This window comes from Pongo abelii, chromosome 15 (genome assembly GCF_028885655.2).
Source record: "Pongo abelii isolate AG06213 chromosome 15, NHGRI_mPonAbe1-v2.0_pri, whole genome shotgun sequence".
NCBI classification, from domain to species: domain Eukaryota; kingdom Metazoa; phylum Chordata; class Mammalia; order Primates; family Hominidae; genus Pongo; species Pongo abelii.
Window position 1 is genome coordinate 77344266 of NC_072000.2, and position 21614 is coordinate 77365879.

At 40.0% G+C, this 21614-nt stretch overlaps 1 protein-coding gene across 3 annotated transcripts in view; it reads left to right on the forward strand.

Annotated features, from left to right (window-relative positions):
- RBM25 (RNA binding motif protein 25) overlaps positions 1–21614 on the forward strand; it is a 60809-nt gene that overhangs the window by 26950 nt on the left and 12245 nt on the right. For all 3 annotated transcript variants that reach the window (XM_024231620.3, XM_054530792.1, XM_054530791.2), the window contains 8 exons: positions 8545–8730; positions 11059–11112; positions 11346–11429; positions 14864–15150; positions 17500–17722; positions 17837–17926; positions 19465–19538; positions 20983–21133. In XM_024231620.3, coding sequence (XP_024087388.1) covers positions 8545–8730; positions 11059–11112; positions 11346–11429; positions 14864–15150; positions 17500–17722; positions 17837–17926; positions 19465–19538; positions 20983–21133 — 1149 coding nt within the window. The remainder of the gene's footprint in view (positions 1–8544; positions 8731–11058; positions 11113–11345; positions 11430–14863; positions 15151–17499; positions 17723–17836; positions 17927–19464; positions 19539–20982; positions 21134–21614) is intronic.

Here is a 21614-nt window from a genome sequence, read left to right on the forward strand (position 1 = left end):
AAAGTGAAACATAGCTGAAACTTGAGTATATATTTCCTTCATTTCTCTTCTTAGTTCCTTTTTGGCATCTCATGCTGAACAAATCCAAAATAGATTTATTAATGCCTTCTCCCAACACAAACAAAACCGGAAGAGTCTTTCGCTGTCGTCAAATTTTTATCATCTTTCAAAATAGAAATCGCTTTCTGCAGGGCGTGGTGGCTCACGCCTGTAATCTCAGCACTTTGGGAGGCCGAGGCGGGCAGATCACCTGAGGTCAGGAGTTCAAGACCAACCTGGCCAACATGGCGAAACCCTGTCTCTACTAAAAATACAAAAAATTAGCCTAGTGTTGTGGTGGGTGCCTGTAATCCCAGCAACTCAGAGGCTGAGGCAGGAGAATTGCTTGAACTGGAGAGGCGGAGGTTGCAGTGAGCCGAGAGCGAGCCATTGTACTCCAGCCTGGACAACTAGAGTGAAACTCTGTCTCCCCGCTGCCAAAAAAGAAAAAAGAAATACCTGTCATGTTCCCTCCAAGTTCTTTGTTAAAAAAATAAAAAATAAATAAAAACCAAACCCAAAAAACTCACAAGATGAAGCAAAGTATGAATAATCAATTAAATACCACCTGTAATCCCATCATCATAAGCAACACTGTAGACAGTTTGGATGTATGTTCTTCCAGACATTTTTCTGTGTATGAATGTCGTTCAGACTAGAGTGCAGTGGTGCGATCTTGACTCACTGCAACCTCTGCCTCCCGTGTTCAGGTGATTCTCCTGCCTCAGCCTCCTGAGTAGCTGGGATTACAGGCATCCACCACCACGTTCAGCAAATTTTTGTATTTTTAGTAGAGATGGGGTTTCACCATGTTGGCCAGGCTGGTCTCGAACTCCTGACTTCAAGTAATCTGCTCTCCTTGGCCTCCCAAAGTGCTGGAATTACACGTGTGAGCCACCACACCTGGCCAAATGTAGGGGTTTTTGTTTGTTTGTTTGTTTGTTTGAAATGAAGTCTCACTCTCTTGCCCAAGCTGGAGTGCAGTGGCACGACCTTAGCTCACTGCAACCTCCACCTCCCAGGTTCGAGCGATTCTCCCTCCTCAGCCTCCCAAGTAGCTGGGATTACAGGTGTCCGCCACCAGGCTTGGCTACTTTTTGTATTTTCACTATGTAAGTGAGGCTGGTCTTGAACTCCTCACCTTGGATGATCTGCCTGCCTCAGCCTCCCAAAGTGCTGGGATTATGTGTGAGCCACTCTGCCCGGCCAGCATTGCCTGTATTTCTAAAACAAGTATAATTTTATGAAAGTCTTGTTTATTATGTGAGACCCATCCTTAATGGTTTTGGATTTCTTACAGAAAAAAGTACCCCCCCTCTTTTTTTTCTGATGCAGTCTTGCTTTGTTGCCCAGGCTGGAGTGCAGTGGCGAAATCTTGGCTCACTGCAACCTCCACCTCCCGGGTTCAAGCGATTCTCCTGCTTTGGCCTACCGAGTAGCTGAGATTATAGGCACCCGCCACCACCCCCAGCTAATTTTTATATTTTTAGTAGAGGTGGGATTTCTCCATGTTTTCCAGGCTGGTCTTGAGCTCCTGACCTCAGGTGATCCACCCACCTCGGCCTCCCAAAGTGCTGGGATTACAGGCATGAGCCACTGTGTCCAGCCATAAAGCCCATATTTTTAGGATGACATTCAAGGCTCGCTCCAGTCCATGTTCCTAGCTTCCTTCTTCCCTCCCCTGCACATACTACTGCATGTACCTCCACAGTCTTCCTTTTTGCTTTGCTGGCGTCTCATGTCTTTGTTGCCTATCCAAGGTCCCTGTTGAAATTCTATCCATACTTATAATTAACATGTCCCTTGATTCATACAGACTTTATCAGCCTACCCTCAGTTTCTCTCAGACAGAATTAAGTCCTCTGTTCCCGTATAGAGCAGATCTTTATAGCTGTTTTAGTAGATATTGTTTATATATCTCTCTCTTTCACAGCCCTTTGTAACCCATTGCATTCCCATATTCTCTTTCAACCCCCATCTCTGATGACAAATAGAAAGGGTGATAAGTTTGTGGGCTGTGTCTCTTTAATCTTGTACCTCCACAGCACCTAGGACAGTGTCTTGCCTAAAGCAAGGACGGAATTAACATTTGTTAATAGACGCTTATCTGTCAGTCTTACTATCCTCACCCTGCTTCATAAGGAAATTATATTTTATTTATATTTTATTTCAAATCAGTAATACTGCCTGTCACATCACTAAAACCTCAAAAAACAGAAATGTTTGAAATAAGAATTTTCAGGTTTGCCTTGTGATAACTGTATACTAACTAGTTGAAAGTATGGATTCAGTATCTTCAGTGTTCTGATTTGCTAGGACTCACTGTTTTCTTGTGTTTAATCTTCAGTTTGTGAGGTCATTTAATTTGTAGCATTTGCAAATGTTATACTGAAAAACTCTGAAAATGAAATAAGTCACTATACTACATATTTTTATAAATAAGGAAGTGTACAATTATGTGACTTCGCATTTCTTGCTTGCTTGCTTTTTTTGGGGTGGGGACAGAGTGTTGCTCTGTCACCCAGGCTGGAGTGTGGGGTGGTGTGATCTCTGCTCACTGCAACCTCCTGTTCCCAGGCTCCAGTGATCCTTCTGCCTCAGCTGGGACTACAGGTATGCACCACCATACTGGCTAAGTTTTATATTTTTTGTTGAGATGAAGTTTCACTGTGTTGTCCAGGCTGGCCTTGAACTCCTGGGCTTAAGTGATCCACCTACTTCAGCCTTCCAAAGTGCTGGGATTACAGGCAGGAGCCACTCTGCCCAGCTTACATTTCTTGTATAATCAACATTAGCCAGAGTAACCACACTTTAGGTCTGTTGGTCTTCAGGAAAAGCAATATGTGTCTGGATGTGGTGGCTCACACCTGTAATCCCAGCACTTTGGGAGGCTGAGGTCGGAGGATCACCGGAGGTCAGGAGTTGGAAACCAGCCTGGCCAACATGGTGGAACCCCATCTCTACTAAAAAGGAAATACAAAAATTAGCCAGATGTGGTGGTGCACACCTGTAATCCCAGCTACTTGGGAGGCTGAGGCAGGAAAATCACTTAAAACCCGGGAAGCGGAGGTTGCAGTTAGCTGAGGTTGCGCCACTGCAGTCCAGCCTGGGCGACAGACTGAGACTCTGTCTCAAAAAAAAAGCGAAGTTACATGCAATAAAATTACACAGAAAAATTATTTTTAATAAAATGAAATTAAAACAATTGACAGACATCAGTTATATAATTTATTGTTCCAACTGTTTTACGTGTATTTCTGAGTGCCCTTTGGCTTCTTGCCCAGTGGTATTTGAAGTCATAGGATAAACATGGCATATTTTCCTTGAGTGTCAATTTTACTCAACAAATATAGGTTAAAAAAGCATTCTATCTGATGTAAAAAAAAATTTCAAATAACTTAAGCAAATATTACTATGTAGTGGAGTAGATTAGAGATTTGCCATGATTTTTTTTTTAAGGGTGGTGGGCGGTGGAGGGAGGGATGAAAGCCGGAGAGTGAGAGATTGGAGGGAGGGAGCAGGGGGAGGGGAGAAGATGGTGGGGGCGAGATGGGTGTCCACTGCCGCCATGATTTTTCAGTATAAAAATATGACATGGTGATTGTTTTTTATCCTTGGTCGTTGATTAGTTGGAGAAATTTAGAAAGCTGTTACTTAAGTAGAGGATAGGAGAATGAGACATTGAGAACCCTTTGTGTTGCTTTATTAGGCATTTTCCTCTGAGGCAGAAGAGAAAACAATTAGTTCCTTATTTCTCATTGACTAAAAAGGAAACATGAGTTTGTCTAGGAGAGCAACATATTTTTCATGATCCGGAATTTTCTTTTTTTTTTTAAATTTTCTTTTTTTTTTTTTATACTTTAAGTTTTAGGGTACATGTTCACCACGTGCAGGTTTGTTATGTGTATATACATGTGCCATGTTGGTGTGCTGCACCCATTAACTCTTCATTTAACATTGGGTATATCTCCTAATCCTATCCCTCCCTCCTCCCCCTCAAAATTTTCTTTTTTTTATGAGATGGGGTCTCGCTGTGTTGCCCAGGCTGATGTCGAACTCCTGGGCTCAAGCAGTTCTCCTGCTTCGGCCTCCCAAAGTGCTGGGTTTGCAGGCATGAGCCACTGCGCCCAGCCAGATTCAGAATTTTAAGAAGAATTTTGCGCATGTGTAAGGTGACTTGTCAAACAACTTGACTGAACATTTTAATTTAGATTTTGCAGAATTTGCAGGTGTAACTTTTTTTCTTTCCATTTCTTCTTTTTTTTTTTTTGAGACAGAGTCTCGCTCTGTCGCCCAGGCTGAAGTACAGTGGCGCGATCTCGGCTCACTGCAAGCTCCGCCTTCTGGGTTCACACCATTCTCCTGCCTTAGCCGCCCAAGTAGCTGGGACTACAGGCGCGTGCCACCATGCCCGGCTAATTTTTTGTATTTTTTAATAGAGACGGGGTTTCACCATGTTAGCCAGGATGGTCTCGATCTCCTGACCTCGTGATCCACCTGCCTCGGCCTCCTGAAGTGCTGGGATTACAGGCGTGAGCCACTGTGCCCGGCCCTTTTCTTTCCATTTCTTATTGACCTCTAGTAGTAAAAGTATTCCGTGTGAAGTGGCCATGCTAATTTATTTCATGTCCTATTGCTTTCTGGCTGTCCAGCAAAAATAGTATAGGAGACAATATATCTGCTTGTATGTCACAAGTCATAGTTATTAACCATATATTCAAGAATGAACACTGACAAGTGCTGGAAGCACAGTTATTCTCTGGAAAGAACCTATTAATAGAGGACAGCTGCTTCAGGTGAACATCTTTGTCTGGAAATTAGCCTGGCTGAGTCTACATTTTCTCAAAAGAAAGAACTCTGCATTTCCTTAAGTTTTTTAAAAGGTTCGTACTTTGGATTCTATAACTCAGTGCCAAAGAATGAGCCCAGCAGAGCTGTTTAACTTTACAGCTACTATCTTTACTATTGAAATTTTAATTTCTCTGAAAAGAACCAACTAGGTGGGCCATGTAAACATTACGGATAATCTGTCAGCTTCCTGTGTGGCTGAATCCTTCACCTTTTGTTTCCCAGTATTACTGAATATGCTTTCTGGTTTCTCCCTCTCTGCCCACCGAAGTCTCACTCTTTTCACCCAGGCTGGAGTGCAATGGTGTAATCTCGGCTCACTTGCAACCTCCGCCTCCTGGGTTCAAGTGATTCTCCTGCCTCAACCTCTTGAGTAGCTGGGAGTACAGGCACCCGCCACCACGCCTGGCTAATTTTTTGTATTTTTAGTAAAGATGGGTTTCGCCATGTTGGTTAGCCTGGTCTCGAACTCTGGACCTCAGGTGGTCCACCCGCCTCGGCCTCCCAAAGTGTTGGGGTTATAGGTGTGAGCCACCGCACCTGGCCATCTGGTTTCTGAAGTATAAGAAAAAAACAGGAAATCAGAAAATCGTGTATAGTTGATATTCCAGAGATAGAGCTTTAGATGAAACTTGCCAGTCTGTGGAGTGGTCTTTCTAACGTGATCATCTACCATGATCAGGTTTTGTGGGTTTCTTTTGTTTGTTTTTTTTTTTTTTTTCTTGAGACGGAGTCTCGCTCTGTCGTCCACGCTGGAGTGCAGTGGCGCGATCTCGGCTCACTGCAAGCTCCACCACCTGGGTTCACACCATTCTCCTGCCTCAGCCTCCCGAGTAGCTGGGACTACAGGCGCCCACCACCACGCCCGGCTAATTTTTTTTGTGTTTTTAGTAGAGACGGGGTTTCACTGTGTCAGCCAGGATGGTCTCCATCTCCTGACCTCGTGATCTGCCCGCCTCGGCCTCCCAAAGTGCTGGGATTACAGGCGTGAGCCACTGCGCCCAGCCTAGGGCTTTTTTTTTTTTTTTTTTTTTAAATATTAGCAATCAGTTAAGATTTTTGGGTTAATAAACTTTTCTTCTAAAAATGTGAATTAGTTAATTCCAAATGCTTTATCTCTAATTTAGGTAAAATAGCCATATTGATATTTAAATTTTGGTTTACACTGGAAACAATAATGTAGGGTCTATAAGGATCTTTTTTTTTCTTTGAGACAGAGTCTCGCTCTGTCGCCCAGGCTGGAGTGCAGTGGCATGATATTGGCTCACTGCAATCTCTGCCTCCTGGGTTCAAACGATTCTCCTGCCTCAGCCTCCCAAGTAGCTGGGACCATGCCCGGCTCATTTTTTGTGTTTTTAGTAGAGATGGGGTTTCACCATGTTAGCCAGGATGGTCTCCATCTCCTGACTTCGTGAGCCACTGCACCCGGCTGGGGAATTTTTGTATTTTTTTTAGTAGAGACAGGGTTTCACCAGTTGGTCAGGCTGGTCTCGAACTCCTGACCTTGTGATCCACCCGCCTCAGCCTCCCAAAATGCTGGGATTACAGGAGCAAGTTTTTTGTTTGTGTGGGTGTGGTTTTTTTTTTTTTTGAGTGGGGGGAGTGGAGACAGAGTCTCACTCTGTCTTCCAGGCTGGAATGGAGCAGCATGAGCTCTGCTCACTGCAGTCTCCACCTCCTGGGTTCAAGCAATTCTCCTGCCTCAGCCTCCCGAATAGCTGAGATTACAGGCACGTGTCACCATGCCCAGCTAATTTTTTGTATTTTTGGTAGGTGGGGGTTTCACCATGCTGGCCAGGCGGGTCACGAACTCCTGACCTCGTCATCCGCCCGCCTTGGCCTCCCAAAGCGCTGGGTTGCAGGCGTGAGCCACCGCGCCCTGCCAAGTGGTTAGTTTTATAATAACATGTAATGCCTTATATTTAAGTTATCTGTGTCATAACCCATCTGTTACTCTGTGGTGGTACAGCTTGAGGAGAAGAGAACGTTTTTCAATTTGGATTTTATTCCGTCTTAAGTACAGCATCTTTCTCACAGTATGCTCTTAAGAATTTGTTGATGGGTGGCTCACGCCTGTAATCCCAGCACTTTGAGAGGCCGAGGCGGGTCGATCACGAGGTCAGGAGATTGAGAATGTCCTGGCTAACACGGTGAAACCCCATCTCTAATAAAAATACAAAAAAATTAGCGGGGCGTGGTGGCGGGCGCCTGTAGTCCCAGCTACTCAGGAGGCTAAGGCAGGAGAATGGCCTGAAACCGGGAATTGGAGCTTGCAGTGAGCTGAGATCATGCCATTGCACTCCAGCCTGGGCAACAGAGCAAGACTCCGCCTCAAAAAAAAAAAAAAAAAAGAATTTGTTGAGCAAATTAATTTAAGAAATAAAGTGTTTGTTGAATATATATCCATTGGAGACAGCTTTCAGAATGCTGGTGGTCAACTTATAAAGTTACTGCTAAGTTACATTGTTAAGGAGCCACAAGGCATGAAACTCACCTTGAATAGAGTTGCAGGAATTATGACCAAGAGCCGGGCATGTATGCACATGAGCATGGTTCTTGTATGTATCTGAAAATGTTTTGTATATGTTTACCAAGTAAGTCGTTAAAAACTTTGGGGCATGCACAACTATTGTAGCACATTAGAAGCCAACAATTTTCCCCACATAGAGGGAATAATCTAGACTCCTTAGAAAATAGTAATTATTATTGAGATGGAGTTTCACTCTTTTGCCCAGGCTGGAGTGCAGTGGCGCAATCTCTGCTCACTGCAACCACTGCCTTCCGGTTTTAAGCAATTCTCCTGCCTCAGCGTCCTGAGTAACTGGAATTATAGGCATGCACCACCGCACTCGGCTAATTTTTGTATTTTTAGTAGAGATGGGGTTTCACCATGTTGGCCAGGCTGGTCTTGAACTCCTGACCTCATGATCCACCCCACCTCGGCCTCCCGTAGTGCTGGGAGTACAGGAGTGAGCCACTGCGCCTGGCCAGAAAATTATTGATAAAGACCTACAGATACTTACTTTGATTCCTTGTTAGGGTTGTAAGTGTATGGTTTCTATAAGTGGTATTCCTGCATTATAAGAACTCGTAGAAAGCAAATAGGAAATAAGCCATCATTTCAGCCCCTAAACTCCCGATTCTTGCAGTTTGGTGTATTTAGCAATCTGATGTTTTTGTTTGGTGTTTAATCTACATACAATTTTGCTTATTCTGAGCGGTAGCTATCACAATTAACTTAAAATTACATTTTGCCTTTGCTACATAACTGAATTTTCAACTGTTTAGTATCTGTTTAAAAGAATGAACTTTTACATACAATCGTTACTATTTGTGTACCTATTGAGCAAAACAGTCTGAAAACTTGTGAATGGTTTGCAGATATGTTGTATGGTGTGCTAGTCCTGAAATTTAGGGACCAGAATTTTTTAGCTTAATAGCTAATAGAAAAAGAAAATGAAAATGAACTAGTATCTCAGGAATAGTGAAATAAAAAAATGAAGCTTTTCTGATGTTAAGAACAAAACCAACTCTGTGTTTAATAGGACTACAGAGATGTTTTTGAGAAAATATGTATGTTTATTAACTCTTGTTGTAGAGTGATTTTGATTTTCTTGCTTGATTTTTCTTTCCCCTGAATTTGCTGTTTTGTTTAAGAATGCAAGGCCAGAAACTGTCACTAATGACGATGAAGAAGCCTTGGATGAAGAAACAAAGAGGAGAGATCAGATGATTAAAGGGGCTATTGAAGTTTTAATTCGTGAATACTCCAGTGAGCTAAATGCCCCCTCACAGGAATCTGATTCTCACCCCAGGAAGAAGAAGAAGGAAAAGAAGGAGGACGTATGTGTTCTGACAACAACATATCATTTCTACCATTTGTTTTTTATGATACCACTCTTATACTTTGATTACATGTCAGTTTTCTTTTTTCTTTTTTTTTTGAGATGGAGGCTCACTTGTCTCCCAGGCTGGAATGCAGTGGTGCAATCTCAGCTCACTGTAACCTCCGCCTCCGGGGTTCACGCCATTCTCCTGCCTCAGCCTCCCCAGTAGCTGGGACTACAGGCACCCGCCACCATGCCTGGCTAATTTTTTGGTTTTTAGTAGAGACGGGGTTTCACCGTGTTAGCCAGGATGGTCTCAATCTCCTGACCTCGTGATCGACCCGCCTCGGCCTCCCAAAGTGCTGGGATTACAGGCGTGAGCCACTGCGCCCGGCCACATTTTAAACTTTTTTTACAGTGACAAGGTTTCACTGTGTTTTCTAGGCTGGTCTCCAACTCCTGGGTTCAGTTTATCCTCCTGCCTCAGCTTCCTAAAGTACCAGGATTACAGTCGTGAGCCACTGCGCCTGGCCCTTATTTTACTTTGTTTGCCTATGGTTGTTCTGTCTCTGTTCTAAGCAAGAAACCAGATCTGATTCACTGAAGATTTCCACCCACTCTTAATTTTTAGCTGCCTTTCCTTTAGAAACAATGTCGCATTCCCCTCCCTGAACAATAATGGTATTGAATAATCAAACTGGAGGATTCTGAAAGAGCAGTACAATTTGAAACATTCCTCCTCAGTGAATTGATTGCTACCTCTTTGTGGCTCTAAGCTAATTGAACAGTGGGCCGTCCAGGTTGAAAGAAAAGGTTTAGTTTTCTTTCAACTATCTCAACTCATAAGTATGAGAAATAAGTTTTCTCATACTTATTTCCTTTGGATAAACTTAGGTAACTAACATTATAGGAAATGTTCTTTTAAAAATACTGGAAGAAGCCAGAAGTGGTGGCTGACACATGTAGTCCCAGCAACTTGGGAGGCTGAGGGGAGGATTACTTGAGTCCATGGGCTTGAGTCTAGCCTGGGCCACAGAGCGAGACCCTGTCTATAAAGTAAGAAAAAAGAAATCCCACAAATATTGGAAGTGTTTTATTTATATGTTTTTGAGACAGTATCTTGCTCTGTCACCCAGACTGGAGGATGATGGCGCAATTACGGCTCACTGCAGCCTTGAATATCCATCCTAAAGTGATCCTCCTGTGTTAGCCTCCTGAGAAGCTGAGACTATAGGCATGTGCTACCATACCCAGATAATTTTTGTATTTTTTGTAGAGACGGGGTTTCACCATGTTGCCCAAGCTGGTGTTGAGCTCCTGAGCTCAAATGATCTGCCTGCCTCAGCCTTCCAAAGTGCTGAGACTACAAGTGTGAACCACTCATAGCCGGCTCAACGTGTTTTATATGCATGCATTATGTAATAAAAAAGTACTACGTGGTATATATATTATGATTAGTTATGAATGGATGGTTACATTTTATATTATTTTAAATTTCAGTGCCTTTTTAGGCCATCTTCAGTTTTCTTTGTGGCCAGATACATACATTTTTATTATTTGGTATGTATTTCCTCGTTTGGTCATAGAACTTTTCTTTTTTGTTCCCCCCCCCCCCCCCCCACCCAAGACGGAGTCTCACTCGGTTGCCCAGGCTGGAGTGCAGTGGCTGCGATCTCAGCTCACTGCAAGCTCTGCCTCCTGGGTTCAAGCGATTCTCCTGCCTCAGCCTCCCGAGTAGCTGGGACTACAGGTGCCTGCCACCACGCCCAGCTACTTTTTTGTATTTTTAATAGAGACGAGGTTTCACTGTGTTAGCCAGGATGGTCTCAATCTCCTGACCTCGTGATCCGCATGAGCCACCGTGCCCGACCCATAACTTTTCTAAGGAGGTGTGTTCTGTTAGGAATGGTAATTGGTAGGGTCAGTAAGGTACAGGGTAAGTGAGGCCTGTAGAGTTCATTCTTCCTCTTTCTTCATTAGTGGGAAAGGAGAAAAATAACATATTTGTTTGATGTGGATTGGGAGGAGATAATAAATTCTTCCTCTGTGGCAGGAGTTATGGGTAAATATTGTTGGTATGATTAGAAAGCCCTGCTACTATGAGGTCACCTTCTATATTTCCATTTCTTGGGGGTGTTGGAGTATCCAGAGAGGAGGGTAGTATGTGATCAGTTATTGTAAAAAGAGTGAAATCACTTTTATTCCCAAGTAATTTGAAATCAAGAAAGCATCACAGAAGTGTACTGTATTGTTCACGTCATAAATGTATAGGGCATTGCTTTGCAGATTAGCATGAGCTCTGTTTTTCTTTTTTAAAAAAGATTCTTGGTGGATTTTTTCACAGATTTTCCGCAGATTTCCAGTGGCCCCACTGATCCCTTATCCACTCATCACTAAGGTTCGTTTAAATTGTAGGCTTTGACAATACCTGTGTTTACTGCTAATTGTTGATTTGTCATTCTTGTCTATCTGATTTTTCACTATGTAACTTTAGATTGTTAGATTTGTTATTGTGGATATTCTATTTACTTATTTACTCTTTGAGACCTATACAGAATATCTAACCTTTAACTGTTTATATTGAAGTAGGTTGTTCTTTATTCATTCCCTCCTGTGCCCGTTTTCTTTTAGGAGGATATAAATGCTATAGAAATGGAAGAAGACAAAAGAGACCTGATATCTCGAGAGATCAGCAAATTCAGAGACACACATAAGGTAGTATTCTTGTCTTTTCACTTGATACCAATCTAGACTTTTTACAGAATCCAAAGCAAAGAGACAAAAAAATCAACCTTAAATTAGAATATAATTTTAAATGTTTTTTATAGGTTTAATTGATATTTAGATAGAAAAAAGAAACAGAAGACCAATACCATATTAAAGTGGTCCTTGACATGTTGTGCTTAGTTTTTTCAGTTACTGACTATTCTGCAGTCATCTCACTTTAATATGAATAGAAGCTAATTTTATTTTTAGATTTCAACATAAACATCAAGGTCAGACTTAAATTAGATTCAGGGGCAGCAGGATAACATACACTGTAGTGTATTTCTGGGGGCAGTTATTTAACTTGATCTTAGGAATACCTTTTCTTTAGAGCTGAGATTAAAATTTACATTTTATATTTGTATAGATTTAAGTTGAGTGGGGGAGATTTTAAAAAGTAGGTCAGTGGTTACCAGACTTACCAAATTTTAGATGCATGGAAGAACTGTAAATTCCCGTAAAGCTAATCTATTCATTGACCCCCACCATTATGATAGAGATCATATGGTGACTAATGCAAGATGAAACTCTCAGCTTGGAAAGTAACAAGGAATAGGATGTAAGTATGAGCTTCTGTTTTTTATTATATTTATGGATGCCCCCTCAGAAAAATATGCAAAGGGGTAACTGGCTTGGAAATGGGTATTTATGCATAGTAAATCCCACTCACGAGTTTTGCCTATTTGAAGCTTCTCTCAATGACAGTGCATCTGTGAATGTTCGCTGGTGTTGAAAATGATACTTTTGAACGGTGCAATGCAAACACTGCATGAAATGTATTTTGATGGTAGAGGTAATAAGGTGTTGCTGGTTCTTACTGATAGACTGAGAGATCTTTAACTCAGTGAAATGTTAAATGTTCATTTTCTCTTTTATTCTTACTTTTTCCCATTGCTTTCAAAATCTGCAGTTCACAAATAATGCCAATGAATCAGTGCTGCTGAACACTTACTATCCAGATGCCCAGCCCTTGCTCACATACACAGTGCTTTTTCAAGAATTAAATGTGTCTAAGAGCACAAACATAATTCTCCCAAAATTAATTTTGAGAGTTGAAAAGGTGATCTATGGGAAATCATTTTAGATGAATAATTTTGGTTAGGTATAATACTCAAATTCAGGACCGAGTAAGCTTAAAAATGGTATATGGTTGTGTGTGTGGTTTACCCCCTTTTTGTTTTTATTTGTTAAACCCTGTCATGTTATTGGTAAATTATGAGGAAATCATGTTTTAAGAAAAATTCAAAAATATATTTGCTTTAAAGTTTGGGAATCTGTCAGGCATTTTACTGCCTTAGTATTATTTCACTGGAGGGAATGTTTTGAATTTTCAGAATGTCTTTTCAAAATAAAAAATCAAAATAAAAAACCAAAACAGTTGTTTTTTATTGGGTGGTTTGGCTAAAAGGGTTGTTTGAAACTCCAGTAACAAAAAATGAGCTCAGTGAACCTTTGCATGTTTTGGTATGAGTTTATTAAATAACCACAGACTGTCAGGGTATCAGCGTGGCAGGGGGCGTCCATTTACAGCACGGATGAGTCTGAAGAGAGAACAAGGTAAGATTTATGATTTTTTTAATCTGTCCTTTCCTCTTCATGACTTTCTTACATAATTTTAGACTCGCCTCATTTCCCTTCTCCAGTCTTTCTTTAAAAATATACATGTATATGTTTACATGTATACCTATATTTATATACATGTGTGTATATATATATATATATATCTCATATATAAACTTTAGGAAACATTTAGTATGGACTAGATTCACTCACTTTTTCATTTACTTAGAACCAAACTTTTGAAATGAGTTCTGAAACAAATGGTTATTTATATAACTGAATATAAGGAGCACAGTGAAATAAGCAAGAATTAAAAATTGAGGAATTCTACAGGAAAAATTAGTAGTGGAACAGCTAAAATATTCTGTAAGTATCTATTTCAGAAATAAACAAATTTCTTTATAAGTGTATGCCATTGAGGTAAGTTTTATATAGTCTAGCCTTATTTTACAATATAAATTTTTGTATTCATTAGAACTGTTTCAGAAATGAGATTTTTTCCCCCTTTAATAGCTGTTAGTTTCTGTCCTCTTTCTATCATATCTCATTTCATCCCTTTGTAATTTCAATGTATTCAGTTTTGACTTTGCCTGTATTCTACTTCGATATAGACTGGCACAGCAACTGAATATATTGCTCATACATTAGCTTTTCTTTCATAACCTGCTATCAGTTCTCTGATCCATGAAGAAGAGAAAAAGAGTATCTGACAGGTAAGATTGCTTTTTAAAGTTGTTTTAAATTCATTACATGACTGAGAAAAGAAAAATGCACATTTTATTGTTGCAGTTTAAAATTTCATTTTGGTGAAACTAAACGTGAAACAAAAGGGATAAATGTGTTTTGTTTTGTTTTGTTTTACCTGTTTGGGGTATTTTTTTCTGAGTTTGTGTAGAAACCGTGTGGTACACTGGTAATCTTGTCAGGGTACAAACTTGGTCTGACTTTGTTATTTGGTTTATTTGTGAACCATGTACTTGCTCTTCCTCCCAGAAACATAGCTTGTAGGCAAGGTTAATCCAGTGTTGGCGATCCATGTCCTAGCACAGCATCTGTAAGTTAATGCACAATCGTTCCTTCCAAGGATGGATTTATCATTGTAAATATATTTTCATTGTCTTACAGGCATAATGGGCATAAGTATATTGCTTTTAAATATTTTAAATGAAACTATTACAGTTACATATATTTTGCTTGAAGTGAGTGATTTTCAAACTTTTTGTATTTGGTGGGCTGTCCATCTTGTAATGGTGGGAGTAAATGTTTCCATAGATGATAAGGCAGTTCTTGGCTGAATTCAGGTTGTGTTTCTTTTGGAGGGTGGGCAAATCAGAGGGCAGAGATTATTTAGTTGCATTATAGGTATTCTTCTATACCACTTGTCCTTTGAAACCCTCAACTTGAGGTAATGCACAGTCTGGGGTTTTAATTAGTATTAATAATCTTGTGGATTTACAGAAATCCATAATGGACAGAGTTGAGTTTTAACCAATGATCGTATTTATAGAAAATATTTCGAACCACCACATTCTTCATGGTCATTTTAGTTAGTACATAGTCATTGAGTGGCCAGCCACACCTGACAAAATCTCCCAGCATCCAAGATTGGAGATTCCTGGTCTGTGTAGAGTATATGGTTTTGCACGAAATCTTTCTAGTCTTGTGATTGCTTCAGTTTAATTTGTCACATAAAACCACAAGTATTTAATATTAATGTATCAGTGGTTTGGTGTTTTTGTTCCCAGTACTGGGCATTGCGCCGGGAAAAATCTGAATACTGGAGCTACAGAGTTAACTCTAAAAGTGCTTTTATTGGTTTCTAGAAACTGGAAGAAGAGAAAGGCAAAAAGGAAAAAGAAAGACAGGAAATTGAGAAAGAACGGAGAGAAAGAGAGAGGGAGCGTGAAAGGGAACGAGAAAGGCGAGAACGGGAACGAGAAAGGGAAAGAGAACGTGAACGAGAAAAGGAGAAAGAACGGGAGCGGGAACGAGAACGGGATAGGGACCGTGACCGGACAAAAGAGAGAGACCGAGATCGGGATCGAGAGAGAGATCGTGACCGGGATAGAGAAAGGAGCTCAGATCGTAATAAGGATCGCAGTCGATCAAGGTAAGGCTTTACTGAAGTTACTGTTTCCTGATAGCTTTAATAGAACTACAGGGTAGTCCTCCAGAGTACCATTTACCATTTGCATTCATGGAATGAGAAAATTTTTTGTGTGTGTGAGACATTCTCACTCTGTCACTCAGCCTGGACTGCAGTGGCTGAGCAATCTCCGCCTCCTGGGTTCAAGTGATTCTCATTCCTCAGCCTCCCAAGTAGCTGGGATTACAGATTCATACCACCATGCTCAGCTAATTTTTTGTATTTTTGGTTTTGCCATGTTAATCAGCCTGGTTTTGAACTCCTGGCCTCAAGTGATCCGCCTGCCTCAGCCTCCCTAAATGCTGGGATTATAAGTGTGAGTCACTGTGCCCGGCCTGAGAATTTTTTTGGAGACAACATGGTCTTTGTCTGTCTGTCTGTCTGTCTGTCTTTCTCTTTCTCTCTCTCTCTCTCTCTCACACACACACACACACACACACACACACACACACGCACACACTCTCTATGGGTGAAAGTAATAGTTTTCAACTCTGGTTAATTTCTGTCTGAAGCCACTTTTTATAGAAACACAGTGACCGCTAAATGTTCTGGGCAGACATGACTCCCTGTTGTCTCCTTGGGTCCGTGGGCATTTTTAAAGTTGCTCTTTTTGTTGAAGTTCTGTATACTGAGACGTCAGCTCTAGCGCCACGTCTTTTTAGCCCCTAGCATTTTTATTTGTTTTTGTAGCCCACTGCACTGCCACAGCTTAATCTTTCTGTCTATAAATTTACTATCTACCTCTACCTCTGGCTCCTAGTAATTTTACTCTTTGGAAGGTTTTATTTTTTATTTAAACTTTTTAAATTATATATTTTTTTGTTTTTTTCCCCCTGAGACAAGGTTTTGCTCTGTCACCCAAGTTGGAGTGCAGTGGTGCAGTCTTGGCTCATTGCAACCTTTGCCTCCCAGGCTTAAGCAATTCTCCTGCTTCAGCCTCCTGAGTAGCTGGGACTACAGGCACACACCACTGTCTCGGACTAATTTTTGTATTTTTGTTGTAGAGACCAGATCTTGCTATGTTGCCCAGCTGGTCTCAAACTCCTGAGCTCAGGTAATCTGCTCGCCTCGCCTCCCAAAGTGCTGGGATTACAGGCGTGAGTCACCATGCCCGGCCTTATATTGAATTATTTTGATGAGTCATCTCATTGTTGAGCAATGAGGTATAGCAAACATGAACAAAGGAAGAAGAGAAAGCAGCAAGGAAGAAAGAAAAAGCTCCTTTTTCTTCAGGCTAGTTTAAAAATATACATTACTGTGTTGCAGTTTCTTACTTGATTATGGCTGGAGGGAGTTCCACTTTAGGTCATTTCACCTAGTTGCTAGAACTGGAACTGGAAGCCCAGAGCTCTCAACCTTTAGTAGGCATTAAAATTATTTCATTCTGTCCATTCCTGATACAGTCATTGAGAGGTTGATATGTATAAAATCCATCTCTTATATTTATGGCGTAAGTGTATCCATAAAGAGTATATTTCATATATACATATTAAATACACACACACACACACAATTATTTGATTAGATCCTTGGCATCATGCTATATGTAACCTGCAGTTTGGTTTTATTACTTTTTTTTTTTTTTGGAGACGGGTGTGCTCTTTCACCTCAGCTGGAGTGCGGTGATACAATCATAGGTCACTGTAAGCTCCAAGTCCTGGGCTCATGGGATCTTCCCACATCAGCCTCTGGAGTAGCCAGGACTACAGGCACGTGCCACCATGCCTCCTGGCCTCAAGCAAGCCTCCGCCTTGGCTTCTTAAAATGCTGGGATTAGATTTTATCACTCTGAATTAAATATTTGAGAACTTTCAGTGCTGATACTTATAAAAGTTCTAACTTAATCCATGCAACATGTCAAAATTCTCTGTTTTCCACGTTTGCCAGCACTTACTCCTTGATCACTAGTAAGCTAAACTATCTCTTAACATATTCATTAGTCCTTCATGTTTCTTTCGGGAATTAAGTTTTCCTTTTTTCTGTTTTACACCATCAGGGGATTGACTATTCTTCCAGTATATGATGGCATTAACCATTCATTTTAATGATTTATAACCATTTTATATTCAGATTGTATTTGTTTTCTGACATACCAGTAAGCATTAGATATTAGAATGCATTTTAGGATTTGGGACTGCAATTTATGTCTTTCTGATGAGTGTAGAGGAGGTTATATAGTTCTATGGAAATCAAGTGCTAGATTCTAGCCTGTGAGATTTTATATTATTTCATAATGTATGTTGTCCTCCTTTACTTTGGTCTTGAAAACAGAAAGTAGACTGACAGATTTGTAAAATATTTTGTTTACATTAGAGAAAAAAGCAGAGATCGTGAAAGGGAACGAGAGCGGGAAAGAGAGAGAGAGAGAGAACGAGAGCGAGAACGAGAACGGGAGCGAGAGAGAGAGCGAGAGAGGGAACGGGAGCGAGAAAGAGAAAAAGACAAAAAACGGGACCGAGAAGAAGATGAAGAAGATGCATACGAACGAAGAAAACTTGAAAGAAAACTCCGAGAGAAAGAAGCTGCTTATCAAGAGGTAAGTTGAGAAAATGCTTTTATTCTTAAATCTTGGTATCCCTTAATAGGTTAATCAAAATTTATAGAACGCTATGTATAAATTTTTAAAGCTTTGAAAATTTAATTTTTTTAGCGCCTTAAGAATTGGGAAATCAGAGAACGAAAGAAAACCCGGGAATATGAGAAAGAAGCTGAAAGAGAAGAAGAAAGAAGAAGAGAAATGGTAAGATTCTAGGCTAAAATAAGTGATTTTTCAGGTAAAAAGTCAGATTATATCTTTACTGCTAACTACAAGTAACTTAATAATTGAAATGCACAAGCTTCTCTGTTCATGGATAATTTAATTTTTATGTATTTTGAGTAATTTTGAGCCAGTTTAAGTACACCAAAATCTTTTTTCCTCTTCAAATTTTTGCTGCATCTAAAGTTATCTTTTTGTATACCATCAAAGTAAATTTGTCATATAGTAATATTTAAGTCAAGAATTTATTAACTTATTTTTAAGAATCTGCATATTTTTAAAATTGTTGAACTGTTGTTATTAGATGTAATAGTTGCATTTGAAATTCCATAAGTTAAGAGTAAGAGATTCATTTTATCTCATGGATTGTTTGCTATTGGTTTAGAGTTGGGGGGCATTACCTTTAAATTGATTGATGAACATGATTTAAATTTCTGCGTTTCTTAAAAACTATTTCTTATAGTATCATCTACCTTAAAAATGGAATTAAAAACCATATACATATACATACATGTATACATACATGTATGTATATACTTTTTTTTTTTTTTTTGGAGACGGAGTGTTGCTCTGCCACCCAGGCTGGGGTGTGATCTCGGCTCACTGCAACCTCCTCCTCCCAGTTTCAAGCGATAAGCCATTCTCCTGCCTCAGCCTCCCGAGTAGCTGGGATTACAGGCGTGTGCCACCACACCCAGCTAATTTTTGTATTTTTAGTAGAGACGGAGTTTCACCATGTTGGCCAGGATGGTCTCAAACTTCTGTCCTCAAATGATCTGCCTGCCTTGGCCTCCCAAAGTGCTGGGATTACAGTCGTGTACCACCATGCCCAGCCATATTTTTTCGTTTAATAAGATAATCTCCAGTTTTGTTGGTGTGCTTAGGTATTGTATTTGAAGATTATATTCAAAGAGCATATTTATTGTAGCATAGTGTATATATGTAGTTTGCATTTTACAGATGCGTCCTCATTTAAACTTTTCTTAGAGGTAAAAAATTTAAAATGTCTAATGTGACCTATACTTAATATATGGAGTATATGAAAACTAAAATTTAAGAGGATAAGAAAAATCTTTTTTTTTAACCAAAGTATTATTATCTTTATTATGGCATAGAGTGGTATTTTATACATATCTCATTTTACAGTAAAAACATTTTATGTACAACTGTAGAGAGATAGCTGCACAGATAACTCCAACTTAAATTAGAAAATATTTTCTCTATAGAAAATAGTAAAAACACCGTTTCCCAGGCTAGCCCAACAAGTTTATTTAAACCAAATAGCTGAATACATATACATTTATAAATATGGTTTGAATTCTGGGATCCAGGAGAAACTTTAGTTTCATTTATTGAAACGGCCATGTTTTTCTTAAAATTATGTGAAGAGAAATTCCTATAAATCTCCCTCTTACTCTTGGTTTATGTCTGGGTCAGAAAAATCTGTTTACACAAAAAAGGGAAGAGTAATCTTTATTACTTGTATTTTAATTTTATACATTGTCCTTATTTCCTCAAAGGCCAAAGAAGCTAAACGACTAAAAGAATTCTTAGAAGACTATGATGATGATAGAGATGACCCCAAATATTACAGGTAAAGAAGGCTTGTTCTGTGGATTCGTACTTGGTTTTTTATTAGCTGTATTTTTCCATCTGCACAGTTGATAATGCAGCTCCACTAAGTGGAATAAGAAAAACAAGAAACTTTCACATTCCGAGTAGTAATTACTTCTATAGCTAATACACTGTTTTCTTGGGAGAAAAGAGCTATCAGAAAAGGATCAACATTTCTGTGCATCTTTTGTGCAATGGGGGAGCCCATGATAGTATTACATCAAACAATACTATTTTTTTCTTTGTGTGTTGTAAATAGGTCTGATTTTTAAAATTTTTTCTTGATTTTTTTAGAGACAGGGTCTTACCTCGGCTGAAATGCAGTGGCATGATCATAGTTCACTGTAACCTTGAACTCTTGGGCTCAAGCAATCCTCCCTCCGCAGTCTCTTGAGTAGGTTGGACTATAGGTGTGGGCTACCACACCTGTCTGCTAGGTCCAATTTTTATAGCAAGTTACAACTAATCTCTGTAACTATCTGGGTTTGTCTAGAAATTTTGGTCTTCTAGCAATTTGACCTCTCGTCTCTCACCCCATCTCCAAATCGATACATTATTGTGAAGTAACAGTTGTGACAGCTGCCTTCTCTCATTCTTTGTTCCCATGGCATTTTCAAACTACTCTCATTCTAGTATTTATGACATGGCAAAATTGCTTGTTTTGTTCTTCCTTCCATCCCAACTGTAAGTTCCCTGGGGATATAGACAGTGTCTTGATACTATTTTATCTCTAATTTGTCTGACATGATACAATCATAGTGAAGATATTTAATATGGTTAAATTTAATATAGTATAGCCAAAATAATTAAAACATTGGAATTAGTAGCTTAAATTTAAAGAGTGCCAGGGATTTGGCTTTGTAGAAAGTGCCATGAAATCAGCAAAATATTGAAGGCTAGAAGCATAAAGTGGCAATGTATAACATCAACATTCTGAGAAGTAATGAACTGCTAGATAGGAGAGAACCTCTGCTTTCTGTTGATTCTGCACTACTTTCTGAGATATTTTTTACAAGTGAATAAATTGAGGATACAGAACTCTCAGTGCTACTAATGCTACTTTATATATTTTTTTAGGTTGGTATCTAGGAAAACAAAAATTATTTGTTGGGTATTCCTTGTGAAATAGGCACAAAATGTGAGCTCTCTTTCTGAAAGTGACTATTTTACTTGATTAGACACTTATTAGAATGACTTTAAGAATGAAGGGAACATAGTGATAAATGACAAGATAATGCTTATTTGTTATACATTTACATGTAGAGAGCACATTCTGGTGTGTTCTGTAGATACAGAACATTAAGACATTCTTTAACCTCTTAGCATGCAGGTTGTAGTATTGAAAAGAGGTGCTGTTGGAGATGTCATGTTTACTTCTCAATGATCTGAGTATTAAATAAGCCTTTTATCATTCACTTTTACAGAGGAAGTGCTCTTCAGAAAAGGTTGCGTGATAGAGAAAAGGAAATGGAAGCAGATGAACGAGATAGGAAGAGAGAGAAGGAGGAGCTTGAGGAAATCAGGCAGCGCCTTCTGGCAGAAGGCCATCCAGATCCAGATGCAGAGCTTCAGAGGGTAAGATACTGTACCATCCGGCTGGGCACGGTGGCTCACACCTGTAATCCCAGCACTTTGGGAGGCCGAGACGGGCGGATCACGAGGTCAGGAGATCGAGATCATCCTGGCTAACACGGTGAAACCCCGTCTCTATTAAAAATACAAACAATTAGCCGAGTGTGGTAGTGGGCACCTGTAGTCCCAGCTACTCGGGAGGCCGAGGCAGGAGAATGGCATGAACCCAGGAGGCGGAGCTTGCAGTGAGCCGAGATCGCGCCACTGCACTCCAGCCTGGGCGACAGACCAAGACTCCATTTCAAAAAAAAAAAAAAAGATAGTATACCATCCACATGATTTTTTTTTTTTTTTTTTTTTTTTTTTTGAGGCAGAGTTTCACTCTTGTTACCTAGGCTGGAGTGCAGTGGCGTCATCTCGGCTCACTGCAAGCTCCGCCTCCCAGGTTCACGCCATTCTCCTGCCTCGGCCTCCCGAGTAGCTG